The sequence below is a fragment of the Aythya marila genome, assembly GCF_965140915.1.
Source record: "Aythya marila genome assembly, chromosome: 4".
Taxonomy (NCBI): domain Eukaryota; kingdom Metazoa; phylum Chordata; class Aves; order Anseriformes; family Anatidae; genus Aythya; species Aythya marila.
The window spans coordinates 6,887,794-6,902,250 of record NC_139045.1 but is presented as its reverse complement, the minus strand read 5'-3'; the positions used below and the strand labels follow the sequence as shown (position 1 = coordinate 6,902,250).

Here is a 14,457-nt window from a genome sequence, read left to right as displayed (position 1 = left end):
TAATAATTTTCAATTTGCATCTGCGATAGCATCACTTTTTTGGTTTAATTTTACAAAAAATATGACAATCTGATGGAAGATGAAGAATCACTGGGCTAGCTGTGAATGCATTTATTTCAATGGTATGATACAGAATGTGCTGAGTAGCTTTTCCTTTCAGTTTCTTTATCAAACTGTTTTTTCTTAATTCTTAGAGAGAGGTTTCAGCCATATTCTGTTTTCCTGATGAGAGCAGTAGGGATAAATGCCTGTGTGAAGACTCCTCTTTCTAATCTCCTTTCTCTGATGCTAGAAATTGCTCTCTGGGAAGGGCTTATATCCTTTCACCATTTCTCTGAAAATTGGTGGACCTTATTGAGCTTATTCATGGAAATGTAATGCTGGAAGAGCTTCCAGGTATCTTTCAGACTGATTCATATTGAAGCCAAATTTCAGAATAACAAAAGGAATTGCTGTGAGCTTGGTGCAGGGATCTCTCGCTGTAAGCTCCAAAGTGCATACTGTCTGCATTTCCAGTCTCTTCTACAAGAACCTGCCAATTGTATAAGAATGTGCATGAGAAAAAATGGTAGAAAAACAGGTTGAGAAGGCTCCAGATTACTTACACCAGATTATTTACTCCATCCAGTGCATGCATTAAAACAGGACTATTATGACCCAGATCTTCCTACCGTACAGAGAAGCACCTCCTTTGCCATGCCTTTTTCAGACAGTGCTTTATTTTATTCTTCCTAGCTAGCTCCAGGCTGTGTAATTCCAGGTGAGGGCCAGAATGTGTGGGCTATTGTCTTCATCATTTGGTTGCTGTTTCTTCAGCGTGCTCAGGAAGTGTAAGGACGAGTCACTACAGTAGTTAGAGAATAAGGCAAGAAGGGATGTGGATATGGGGCCTGGCACAACTACAAAAGTCTTGAAATAGCTACTTTTACTGAGATTGTTAGAGCAGCACCTCAGATGTTAGATTGTTAGAGCAGTCCTCCATCATGGACGTGCCAGTGACTCAAAGCTGTTACTGTGCAGATGCATGATTTGGAAGATTGCTTTTACTGACTTTTATTGCACTGGTGTTTCTGCTTTGTCTGCCCCACTAAGAAAGAAACTATGCTTTGATGGGGCCGTGCTTCTCTTACACCTTATATACTAACCCAAGGTTTTAAGATTTGCTTGTGTACGCGAGTAGGGGTAGACAAATGACTTCCCTCTTGTTCTATGACATCAGTCTCTGTCTCAAGTTCATTTACGTAGACCATAAATGGCAAAAGTGGAAGCACTTCAAGAAGGATTCACTTTGACCTCAGGCCTCTGCTTCCCCGGCCATCATGCTAGTTCCAGGGCTGGGGTTTCTCACTCTCCTGTTTCGTGCAGGCATTCCCAAGGTAGTGAAATTTTAGACAGGGGTAATGTACATTCAGCCAAAAGATTTCTCTTGCTGCTTGTCTTGGCGATTTTTATCCTCCACAGTGGTTAAAAAAATATTCACCCAGTCTAGCAATATCCCAGTTTCTGGTTTATTGTATTAGAATTTCTTATAATCAGAAAAGATTGTTTCATCTGTAAGAAACAGAAATTTTAATTCTAGCCCGCCCTTAGAATCTGCATGCATTCATATCCATTGCTTTATCATTTAATTTATTGGGTGTAAAATAAAACCACTTTGGTTAGTGCATGTAGACGTTTTCCATTCCTCAAATAAATTTATGATAGTTTCAGTTTTTTCCATATATTATGTTAAAAAAGAGCATTTCTGAGGACACAAAGTCCTGAAAATAATGAAAAAAAATAGTGAAAAAATAAAATTATTATATTTTCTAATAGATAACATAGGAAAAAAAAAAGTTAGAAATTAAGGGAGTTTTGCAGTTGTACTTCTTTCTTCCTGCCGCAAACATTATGATACGATCCTTAAATATATAACCGTGTGCTGCTATTTATCCCAGCTGTTTTGTTTCATCTAGTGTGTAAAGTGGGTGGGCATAAGACGCAAAACTCTTCAGTGTTGTTCAGTCTCGTTTTTGGTTAAAATGTGATTCCTGCCTGCCCTAGGGACAGCGTGGTTCTTCAGACCCCCTTGTGGTATGCCCTCTGATTTGTTCTGTGTCCACTGAGGTCTTGGGTGCCCAGTATGAAGCACCTATGGCATGCCATGCTTCAGATGAAAACAATTCTATAGCACGTTACTCCCTCAGAGCAGAAATCCCATTGTTTCAGTGGCTGCTAGGAGTAGTCAGAACTTCAAATTCGTCAGTGATAGCATCCTGATACCAGGGACTTGTGAGCCTGATTGCTGGGTTAAGCGACGTGTCTGGAGTTACACTGGGGCTTTGTTGGAGGGAGAAACCCTATTCCATAGAGCAACTTCGAGTTACTCAACCAGAGGCATCCTTCCCCACTGTGCATTCACTAAATACCTTTTAAATTCTAAACCAAAGAACATTTCTGTAAGAAACAGCTTCTGTTAAAGAATATTTCTGGAAGAATCAGGCTCTGAGTGAGCTGAAAGATGTAAAACATAAGTGTTCTAATAAGTTTGAGGTGGTTTCATTTATTCTGTTTTAAATTTTAATGAATGTGCAAATCACTGTAGTGGACACTGCCCAACAAACTGCATCTTTAACAGAGGGTACATTTGTTGTTTAGGCCACTGCAAGAATTTTGTTTTATGTAGAAAAGGCTCATCAAGCGATGGAGCTGCATGCTGGTGCCAAATAGCTCGCTGTCCAGATGGTGCACACTTTTCGCGTGCCCACTTTCCATTCCTTAAGTGCTTAGGGTTGCTTTGTAGGTTATTTCAGTGGTTTTTTTTTTCAGTGTTGTTCTGCCAGAACAGCTGTTAAATAAATGTATGAAGGTGTTGTGCTTTCAGTTTACGGCGAAGTTTAAATACTCCCTATCGATACCACACTGACTGTGCTGCAAACCGAAGTCCGCAGGACGTTCTCAGGACAGAAGTGTGAGCATCTGCAACACCCGGACACCATTCCTGAAGTCTCACCCACCAGGAGTACCCTGTGGTGTGAGGGTTACATTGCTGCCCTGGCTTGTTCTTTTACCTCTTGTCAGAGCCCACCAGTAGCAGAGGGGTTCTCCACAACGTGGACACCTGCCCTACAGCAGCAGAAAGAACACGTCGTGTGCTACAGCCTTTGGTCCTTTACAGACCTGTCACAAGTCCCTGCAGCAGTGCGTTTCCCCTCTGTGCACGGGAAACATTTTACCACGTTAGCTGTCTGTGGGACTTCACTGGGTTAGAAGATGTGGAAAAAGTGTTTCCCATTTACTGTTCCAGAAGAGAATACTGTTCTCGTGGCTTATCAAAATCAGTGGGCACACAGGAATTAGCAGGCAGTGGATATTTTTAAGGAGGCAGCCTATTTTATGTGCAGATTGGAACAACGTAAACCCAAATTTAATGGGAAAAAAAAAATCCATTGCAGAATTGCTAGTGTCTTGGAAAGTTACCAGGCTGATTGCTGGGAACTATAGCGATCACATCCTGAATTTAAAGCTCTTATTATGCAGATGGTTTAAATGCTCTGAAGCAGGGGTTCCCAAAGTGAAGCCTCAGAGCCCATGCAAACTGCAAAACCTTTATGTCCCACAGAGGGATTTTTTACTACTCTCCTATGGTAAGGATAAAGTACTGCACTGCAGATGAATTTCATTATGTATCCCCAAATTAAGGGTGTTTTTCCATGGAAAAAAAAAAAATACTAGGAACCACTGTTCAGCTAGCTTAGAACACCTTAGACTTTAAAGATCTGTTTAGGAACTAGTATATGGGCTTCATCTGTCATGGTGATTCAGTCAGATTTTTGGTATCTTAACTCCAGTAGATTGTAATACGTACTGAATAAAGCACACGGAGAGAAAATATTTCTAGGATGCAGCCTGGTTGAAAAGCGACCCATTCTGAATAGCATGTTTTTGGTCAAACCAGGTAGTCTTTCCCTTTTTGCTGAAGACAAATGGGACTGCAGAAATATATTCATGTTTTACGTAGTGGAGCAAGTATTCTTGAGTGTATTGCTAGACTCCTTCCACCTTCCATAGTCCACTAAGTTAAAAAGATGAGAAGAGCAAGAGTGGGAGCGTTCTCTTCCCTGTGTATGGGACAGCAAGGACACTGACACCAAGTTCTGACCATCGCCGCCTTCTCACTCACTCTTTACCCTTTTGGTAAAAAGGGTTCCAGTATTACTTTGGCTGTCTTGCCTCAGTGTAGGGGAACAGCTGCCTCTGCGTAGTCTCTTGAGGTCCCTCCCCAACCAAGGTGTGATTCCAGCAGCTTTGGGCTCGTGTTCAGCAGATTCAGAGTCTGACTGTGAATTGGGAAGAAAATTGCTGGTGAGCGTGTTTGTTTCTTGCATTACATTGTCATTACACGGTGATTCTTTTTAAAGTCATTTTACGTTTGATCTGAGAAATTAGGTTTCTCAGTCTTGGCTTCCTAATTATGCGGCTGTGGTAGACAGCAAACAGCCTGTGTGTGAGCTGCGATGAGCGGATCTGGCGCTGCAACTGCAAAACTCAGGCAGCAGCGTGCCTTGGGCCTGTAAATAACGGAGCAGCCTGGCAGTGTGGTGTTCCCACCAGTGTTGTTGACCTTCCTCAGTCTGTGTTCTGGTGCAGTGACTGCTGTGTGCTCTTACAGGTGTCGTCGCAATGTCAGACAATGTGTTTAGAACGGATCAGAGCTGCCTGGCACGGGTAACGCACTGCCCTTCTCCACAGCACGTGTTGCTGACAGGGCCGGTCATCAGGCGTGCTGCTGTCTAGGAAAAATGCACAAGGCCATACTACTTAGCATCGCATCGCCTTAGCTGATTTCATGCTATGAATCACCAGAGGTTTTTGTTTTCATCTTAAATATGTGAACTATTTTGGGTACGTTTTAGGAGTGCTCCTTAATCATCTCAGTGTTGCATCTTTAGGGCTCTTGCTGAGCGATGCTCCGTGTTAGCAAACAAAACAGACAAAACAAAAGTGAGATCTGAAAGGATGTGAACCAACATCTGCATACTTCTCATCTCATGAATAATAAGCATCGTTCCATTATATTCCTTCCGTGGTATTCTCCATGTATTTGTCATCCCTCACTGTGCTGCATCCAATTTACAAACTAACCTATACCAAATCTGTGAGTTTTATTTGTACTATGCACACACAGTTTAAATGTTAAAATGTTTTAAAAAATGGAGTGGGCAAAGGTAGAGTCTCTCCCAGCAACATACCCCAGCTAGCAATCGTGACCTCTTTTTTGCGTTCTTCCCATGATCATGACAGGTAATTGCGTGGCAACTCTAAAATGAGTGAAGCAAAAACCTACTCAAGCTGGAAGCTTTACAAACACACTGTAATTTGCAACTGAGTTGTGATCTGTTAATAAGTGCAACCCTAGTGTATTAATTAATTTGCCTGGTGTTTCTATGAAGATTTTGTTCCCCCTGGATTTTAATTTTGAATGTTTCCTAAACAAAACAGTCGTGGCAATAGATAATTCAGTTTGGAACAGCAGCTGAATGAGGCTGATGAATAGCTGCATCTTGAATTTCCCCTAGCAAACTGAATTCAAATTAGTGATAGTTACTGGTTGTTTTCTTGTCTCTCTTCTCCCTTGCATTTGTTCTGCTGACAGTGTTGAGGAAGTAGGATTAGGCTGATGGAGTGATAAGTTCAGTGTTCTTCCAGAGGGGGTTGGTTCATCAGCCTGGCTTTACTTGAATCGCTTGTATAATGTGCCAAACTGTTGTTTGAGTTTGAGAGGCAACACTGCTAATTGGGAAACATCCGTCATAGTTCAGACAGGCAAAGTAAAATCTAAATTAGAAACCATATCCGTGCCTCTTACTGATAGGAGTTGCCTGCTCTCATAATGTAACTTCTTCCACATTTTGATTGCCCGTGTTTTTAATTATCGTACTTCTGACTGGCCTATCACCAAGCCTTTTTTTAATGTCATTGTGCATCTATAAATTCTTATCGTTACAGCTCTGTGTTAGAATCAATTACTTCTGAAAATCAAATTCCTGTTCTTTTTGTCTACCTGCAGCTATTGTAAAAATCGGCATTCTCTCTTTCTAGGTGCTTTATACTCATCATAGTTTCTTGTACAGTTGTGTCATTATAAAACACTTTTCTTGAGCTAGAATTATGCACAAGAGGCTTAGATTTCAAATATTTCTAGTCGTTCTATTTGTGGGGATAACCATAAAAATATTAATCACATTTCAAGCCTCACAGTGTTATTTACCTGCATGTGCAGACAGCCTGAATCAGCATCAGTAACCAGTCTCACTGAGATTTAAAAAAATGAACGCTGTTTTCTGGTTTCATATCCTCCTGGAAAATAGTGCAGCAGTTCCTGACTCATTTTGCTTTCCTGGAGAAATTGGGGTTGTGTTACATTCCTAAAAAGTGTTCTTACTACCTAAGACATCAAAATGTATTTAGGTCATGCAAAGGACTTCATCTGTGTCCTGTAGCAACTAAAGGGGGAGACAGTGAACTGGTAGGTTTTGACATATAAACATGTACGGGTATTTTGTCCAGTCACAAGGTGATGAAAAATTTAAAAGGAGCCTTACAAATATTATCGAAGGCGCTTGTTAAGTTGTTTGTTTGTTGTTTTGTTTTTTTTTTTTTTTTAAAGAAAAAAAGCATAATAGCAGTACTGTGATTTTTTAATCAGATTTTCTATAGCAGAGGCTCTAAAATATAAATATATGTATCTGCTTGTTCATTTGAAGGACTATGGCTTTCTGCCACCTAAAAAAACTGCTACATTAATATTGTTTCACTGAAGGAATAGCCACTCTTACTTTCCATAAAAACAGAATGCGTCTCTGTACAAAACTGTCCATTTCTTTCATTCCACTTACTGTATTCCAGCAGCTTACAACTGACAGAAGAGAATGTGGGAATGAAGGAGTAAATTGCTAGAGTCTTCCCTAAACCTGTGGCAGTGGTACAGCAGTGTGTGCATACGCCAGGCATTCCAGAAACAGGAATAATTTGTTTTCATTTACTTCACCCACACTGAGTACTTGCTGCCAACTAAAATCATTTCAGCAAGATGCAGCACGTAAAGTGGCTTTAACAATTTTACTTTGAACAACTGGAAGAGTAATTCCATTTCTGATTACTCTGACACTGCAAAACTCAGCAGAAATTTCAAAGCCTATCAATTAAAGTACTTCCCAATCAGGGACATTGTTGAGCGTATCCCTCCTCTTCCTTATGCAGACAAATTGAGGCTGCCGGCACCACCTCAGTGTACTTTAATTTCCTCTCTTACAAGAGGATGCTATTTCAAGTGTAGAAGAAGACACTGCGGCCACATTTAGCAGATTTCTTTGGGAATTATAGAGAGGAGTATTATAAATGTTAAGATTTATCAGTGTTAGGCTGAAACTAGGGCCATAACATCAACAGATTGTGCTGCCTGTCTCGTTCTTTTATGCTATCCATTTAACCCATCTGATAACATTTTCAGGAACGTGAAGTCCCCAGCTGTTGTCATTCATCATCACCTCCCATACTCCCTACTCAGGGTTGACCTGAAGACTTCATTCTGCCATTTAGAAAACGTTCTCAGGAATTGTTCCTTCCCACCTCTTTGCGTAGCAAGCGCAGGGTTTGAATGGCCTCAATCCTCTATTTCACAAGTTTCAAACTGAAGACTCGTACGTGGCAGCCTGAGCAGGCAGGCAAGGAGCAAACTGAGCTCCGCCGGGTTTCCTTGCTCTGCATGGGCAAGCAGCCGGGACGGCAGGGTGCATGCAGAGTTGTGTTGTACCATGCCTTGGTCCCAAAACAAATACTTGCTGCACTGAACTGGCACATTTCTCAGTAAGATGACTTCACTGCAAGGCGTTACTCTACATTATCAGTTTGTTGTTGTTGTTGTTTCTTTGTTTTTTTTAGCTAAAATCAAAACTGAGACTTAAGAGGGCAAGGCATATATGACAGTAGTTAAGTCTCAAATGAAGCATTTCCAGCTGTCTGGGTTTTACTTTCATTGCCAGCAAAAGTTTGACAGCAGCAGATTTCAGGGCACATCCAAGCTGTCTGTACTCGAGGCACCTGACAGCAGTGGAGCGGTGGGCAAGGGTAAGGGAGCAGGTAAGCAGGCCTTGCAGTTCGTGGTGCCTGTATGAGCAAGAGAACCACGTGTGTATTCTTAAGCACTGTTGTTATTCTTGCCTGGTTCTATTGTTTTTCCTGCCTTAGCTTTTCCCCTAAATAAGATACAGACTATAGTAGGTGTCCATATCACGTGAAGAACTCTGAGATTATGTGTTGTTTTGTTTTTTTCTAAACAAGTAATGTTACTGCAATAATTTTATTTTCTTCAAAGCTCCTTGTCATGATGCCTTGTAGTATTAATAATCCTGCCATTCTGTGCGACAGAACAATTTTTCAAGTAATTAACATTAGACTGACGAGTGGGATGAGAAGTACTCCAAGGCTAGAATAAGACATTTATTCCAGCCTGCTTTCATGAGCCTCCATCCTTCTTCCATAATGTGTGATGTCTTCTATTAACAGTTTTGGTTAACTTCCTTATGTTCTTAACTTTGTAGTGTTTCAGCAAAAGGCCACTCAGATGCCCAGTGACTACAACAAGATGTACTGCAACGTCAGGAGGCACGGTACAGAATTTAATTTAGCTCTTTAACTACCTTGATGTTTTTCAGTAGAGCTAGCAGAGAATTGCTGTGACTTGATTTTGACTGATTTAGCATCTATTTTCCTGCACGTGATTTATATCCTTAACGCTACTGCAGCATGAAGAGATTAGATTAAATAAAGAAAAATAAAAGTTAGAGTCTTTTGGGAAAGATTTGTACAGCTAGAGTTACTTTATGCCGTTCTGTTTGCTTTCTCCATTGTGATTAAAAGCAAGAAAAGGAAGGACTGGAGGGCTCAGCTGCGCTCACTTAATTCCAGCTATGGAAAGGCAGCAGTGAGTGGAGCACAAGCTCTCTCCTGGGTGCCCCAAGATCTATGTAGAATGAATTACTGGTGGCAGCCTGGTTGTTATTTAGTTGTTGCACATCAAAATGTTGCTACCAAATTCTTTTAATGGCTCCCTAAAATAACTAACAATGTTACAGACAAAATGAATGAAGGCTGAGTGAACATTTTTCTTACCTCTTCTTTTAACAAGTAGCTGATGAGGATTAAAGCATGAAGAGCAGCATGCAACCGCCTATAAAGTTCTGCAAAAGGGAACTGGAGTTTCCCTTGCTACTGACATCGCTTACCGTGAACACTAAGCCACTGAGGAAAAGAGTGCAGGACCTTCTAGGTCTTACTGCATTCCTGTAGTTTTTAGTAACAGAGTATAGGTAGCATACCTCAGCTAGAATTATATATATACACATAAAACAGAATAAATGTTATGGGTCTGAGGAACCCCCCAGCAACTCCCATCATTTTGTTGGTAAGAAAAATGCAATTTTACCTAAACTGGTCTGATCTCCAAATTATCGTATCAGATGCACGTTATTGGGGTTATCACTCTGTCATACAGAAACAACTAGCAGAGATGGAAAAAAAATAGAGACTCATACCTAATTTGTCTTAGTATGGTATGTGATCAAAAGGAGGAAGTAGGAGAAGTCAGAGTAGCTGTTGTTTATTTTTATTTTCCTTAATGTATTTTTCTTTGCCTGGTCCTTCTTCACTTAAAAATACCGGTGCATAACACAGCAGAAAAACTGACCCAATTAATAACTGTGGTTTGAACTCGCAGCCTGGCTGCACTCTCCGTGCAGTTTGAAACAAGTGCTTTGTTACCTTTGCAACATCCCCATATGGAGATGTGTGCTGTCCCAGCCATTTTGTATCCATCTCCTGGAGATACACATGGTGCTACACCTCCCTAGAGCGAGCTGTGCATCTGATAACGTACCTCTCCCTGACGTTTCCCTTCAGTTGTGCACCTGCATTGTAATCTGTAGGAGGACTAGGTTGGAACAGCTTCTTGTCACTGCAGTGTATCTAGTAATTATATTTGGGAAGAAAAAAAAAAAATCATGTGAAATTTCATGATGATTTCTGACCAAATTTCAACCCCAGCATTTGAGAAATGTGATGTTTGAAGTTGGGGAAGGAGTGGGGGGCATTGTGGAAATGTTGTGTCTTAACATGGCAATGATTTCTTTTAAAGTGTCTGGGCTATAGCTTTAGCACTGGAAGGAAATTCTTGTATGACTTGACGTTAATGGATCTGTGGATCTGGGCAATAGTAAGAAATGAAATGTTAAAGATGCTACTCTGCTGCCAAAGGCTAATGGTAGATACCTCATTGATTCATTGTATTTCTCTCATTGCCAGAAAAAAAAAAAAAAAAAAAAGAGGGAGAAAGAGAAAGGGGCAGGGAAAACCACCCTATAGATGGTGTGGTTTTAATTGATATCAGATAAGAAAGAATAGAAAGGAATGAAATGAGTTACTAATATTTATCTTTTTACATTTTGTAGCAGCACACAGACGCCCCAGCGAGACAGTAGCTTATACCACTGTGAAGCACAGCATCCCTGCTGAACAGGAAGAACTTATCCATTTGCAGAAACAAGTGAAAAAGGGGGCAATTTCTGTGGATGAAGCCCTTGACAAATTTAAACGGTGGCAGAAAGAAAACCAGAGACCACAGTCCGCTCTACAGGTATGAATCTGAACGTTTAGGTTTTTTGATGGGAATCTTGATCAGTTTGGAAAACAATCTTAGGAATTTTGGCTCCTATGTGTGAGGTCAAAAACGGGGGTTGTGATTTCTGGTGTTATGAGTGACATGCCCATCAATTCCCAAGGCTCTTGTTGCTTATGGTTCTGAATCTTAGAGATAGCTGTTCCCTCTATTACTTGATTATTCGAGAGGCTTCCTGGCATTATTTTGCCTAAATGTAGGTGCTGCTGCATTTGGTTAAAATCCCGAGTTAAATCTGTTCTCCTAAGACTTTTATTTTATGCTGTTAAGTGATGCGTAGGCCTATGCATCTTTTATGAAACCACCAACTTTCTGTAGCTGAACAAAACAAATGTGCTATTGAATAGTGTCAGCTAAGAAACGTAACTACTTCAAACATACATTGCTAATATATATTAACTCCAGCACGCTTTATGCCTGTCTGAAAGTGTTGAATCTACCTGCTGAAATTCACAGTTCTCAGAAACGCTCTTCAGCTCCTTTATATTCAATGTATGGAGTAAATGAAGGTGCACAAAAACAAGATTTACAAAAGCCCACACAGTGAGTCACTGAGAGAATTGCATCAAAGCTAGACGGTATGCTTAAGGAGAAAGGCACAGTGAGGAGCTTTGTTAATTACTTCTAACAAGACAGCTGGAAGAAGAGGTTGTGCCCTCATTTTATATGAGGCCATGCATTAACAAAAATATTTTCTTCTTGTCTTTTAAGTACATTAGTAGAAAGAGAAAAACCAAAGCCAGTCTGCTGCTCAGTGGAGTGGGAGAGCTATCGGACGCTGCTCACAAGGAGAGATTAAATGCCCTTTTTGTTTGCATTTACTGAAGAAATCATACGAGCTTTGTCAGTGCAGTGGAACGCTTAATAGCAGAAGTGCAGGGACCTGGAACAGCTTAGGAGCGCAGTGCACCAGCAGCACACCACGAGCTGTATGGCGGCAGTGCAAGGGCACAGGGGTGGCCCCTTCTGGGTCTACCTGCGGCACTGCGCTGTCAGTCCAGGGGGTTACTTGGGTAGGTCTGATCTACGCAAAGATTTATTTAATTATTTTTTTTAATCTGTAGATGCCTGTATTTGAAGGGAAGATGTACTTGGCTTGGTTTCAGTGCTTAAGGGAAAAAGGGTGGTTTATACCCTCGGTTGCATGTCTGACTTCTGGTTTGTTTGGTACCACAGAAAACTCTTTCACCGTTACCCCGGTGTGAACATAATGAATTTACTTCATGCTAGCACTGTAGTTGTCTGGTCTTCACTGGGATTTTGAGGGAAAAAAAATCACTTGTCCAAAGCAAAAGATAAAAACCCAAGCCTCTGTAATCTAACCCCAGAATCAATACAACTCACTGATAGGGAAAAAAAAAACTCCACAAGACTCTTGGGAATAAATGCTAAAATTAACATCTACTTCTAGCACATAGTAGATATTTTTCTGCCTTTTAAAATGATTTTTCTGGAGAGAGAAGTTTGGTGTTCAGAATGTTAGAGCCCAGCTTTTTATAGTTATTCATTATTTCTACAGCAAACTTCTGTTATTGATTTCTGCTGTTTGTTTTTCACTTAAAGGAAGCAGTGCGCCACCTTAGAGATGCCAGTATTGGAAACAGACTAGGAAAGGAAAACTTGCACGTTAAGTTATACTTTCTTTTGGCTTTCAAAACACCAAAGACTTGAGTTGTTAATAAGTACGCTGCAGAGATCTGATCCAAAGCATAGGCAGACTTTGGCATGGGATTTGTAATGAGCATATCCTTCATCTTTCCACATTTAAGTTATTTTAATGTAATCGGTCCTTCAGCAGGGTCAAGATTTCATCCCAAAGATGAGCTCAGTGAGAGTTAATGGGGCAGAAAATTTAACAAGCTTTTCTGTAGTTGCTGTTTCCTACTGCTTTGTCATATTAGAGTAGATGATTTCTTTATGACAATTTACATGATGACTTCAATATTTTATTTGTAAATCAGCTATCAATTTGCACTTGCACATTCTTGATGAGCTTTCTATTGCTACAGCAGTTCACAATTGTGACTCATTAGTAAAAGCTATGCCATTGGTCATTTAAGATGTTTTTTTCTCCCCTTTGTGAGGCACAGTATAAATCACCTGTATTTCCTGCAAGTGATTTTCTCTTATTATTTTGAAATATTAGATGCTATTGGCTTTAGGCTTTTGAATTCTATAAACTTTAATATGTGCAAGTTCTTGGAGGGGAAATGTAGTGTTTCTTTTTTTACACTGGACTTAGTACAACCTTTCTATGTAAATAACCAGCTGAATATGTTATTTATTTCCTTACTGCAAGAGCAAAAACTAATCCACAGTACTGCTTTCATTATTCTATTAGGCAGTGTTGTGTTTACATAGACTTGATAGTTAAGATACTGTAATTAAGGGAAACTCTTGCTGGCCCAGAGGCAGAGTTGCAGTTCAGACTGTTTATTTCAGCTTTAATCCAAGTCCTCCGTGGTCTGTAGGGGGCCCAGCATCGCCGTCACAAGGTGCTCAGAGCCTCAGGACCTGGGATTGCCACATTTGTTCCTAAAAGCTGTTTTCTGTAGGCAGAGCAAAGTTTGCCATGACACGAGGGCGATTGTGGGAAACCATGTGGCCGTAGGGTTTTATTTTAAGGCCACATCAATCCTGTTGCTGGTGCTGTCCTCTCTCTCCAGAATCCAGTTAGTTAGTGAATCATACCAGCAGAAATGTAGTATCAACACCAGAATTTAAATTTTTCTGTAACAATAATGCTTGTATTATCCAGTAACTCAGATAATGATCACTATGTTCCCTTCTGATCCTAACCTCCCTGCCCTCTGTTATGCTGTTTTATTTCCTGTGATGAATATAAAGCAGAAATATAATATAAAGCAGAAATACAATAGGAAGAATAATTATGTAGGCCCCTCTCCTGTCCAACAGTACACATATTATCAAAGATTTAAATTCTTGAACCTAAGAACTGTTAACAGATGGAACTCTACAGCTGGAGGGATATTAATGACAAGAGTAAAGAAAGATCTCAGAAAAGCAATACCTAAGTCCAGACAGAAATAAATTGCCTGAAACAAAAATAACAACTGCATTCTTTTCTCTTCAATAATTCGTAAGGAAAGCAGACCTGAAAGCATTCATTGCAGAGACTTTTTGTACCACATGCCATTTAATGGAACTGTATGCATGAATGCTAGCAGTTCAGATTTGTTTAACAAATCCTAGTTCTTACCTCTGTATACAGACTCCCGAGCTGTACCTTTAAAAACATGGGACTATCTCTGAGCTCCATGTTTGAAATCAGGATTTGGAGATCCATTTTCCTAGGCTGTTTTGAAGACTTGATTTAGCATTTAAACAGATCCTATCAGAATCCTGTTAAAAAAGGAATTTGAGTTTTATTTTAATGAGAGAAGAAAATTTCTGCTATAAGTAAGGAACTTAATTTTTAGTTTCTTGTTAAGCTTGATCTTGCTTCCACTGTAATGAAAGCTATTAATGAGAGGAGCAGTCATTTCAGTCTTCCATTATAACATTTGCTACTATCCTGAAGTCTATATCTCATTTTGCAACAGTTTTAATATAGGACTGCCTAGCACACACATACAAGAAGACTGCAAAGCAAAAGGAAATTCTGTCACTCTTGGAGTGAAATATCTACCCAAAAAAAAGGCAACAATGACTATTTTAAGAACAACTATATAAGGACTAAGCATATAGAATGTTCATTTGTGGAAAAGTACAGACAGGCAATA

At 40.1% G+C, this 14,457-nt stretch overlaps 1 protein-coding gene across 1 annotated transcript in view; it reads left to right on the top strand.

Annotated features, from left to right (window-relative positions):
* BANK1 (B cell scaffold protein with ankyrin repeats 1) overlaps nucleotides 1-14,457 on the top strand; it is a 132,881-nt gene that overhangs the window by 112,056 nt on the left and 6,368 nt on the right. The window contains exons 12-13 of the mRNA XM_082760385.1: nucleotides 8,583-8,651; nucleotides 10,488-10,672. Coding sequence (XP_082616511.1) covers nucleotides 8,583-8,651; nucleotides 10,488-10,672 — 254 coding nt within the window. The remainder of the gene's footprint in view (nucleotides 1-8,582; nucleotides 8,652-10,487; nucleotides 10,673-14,457) is intronic.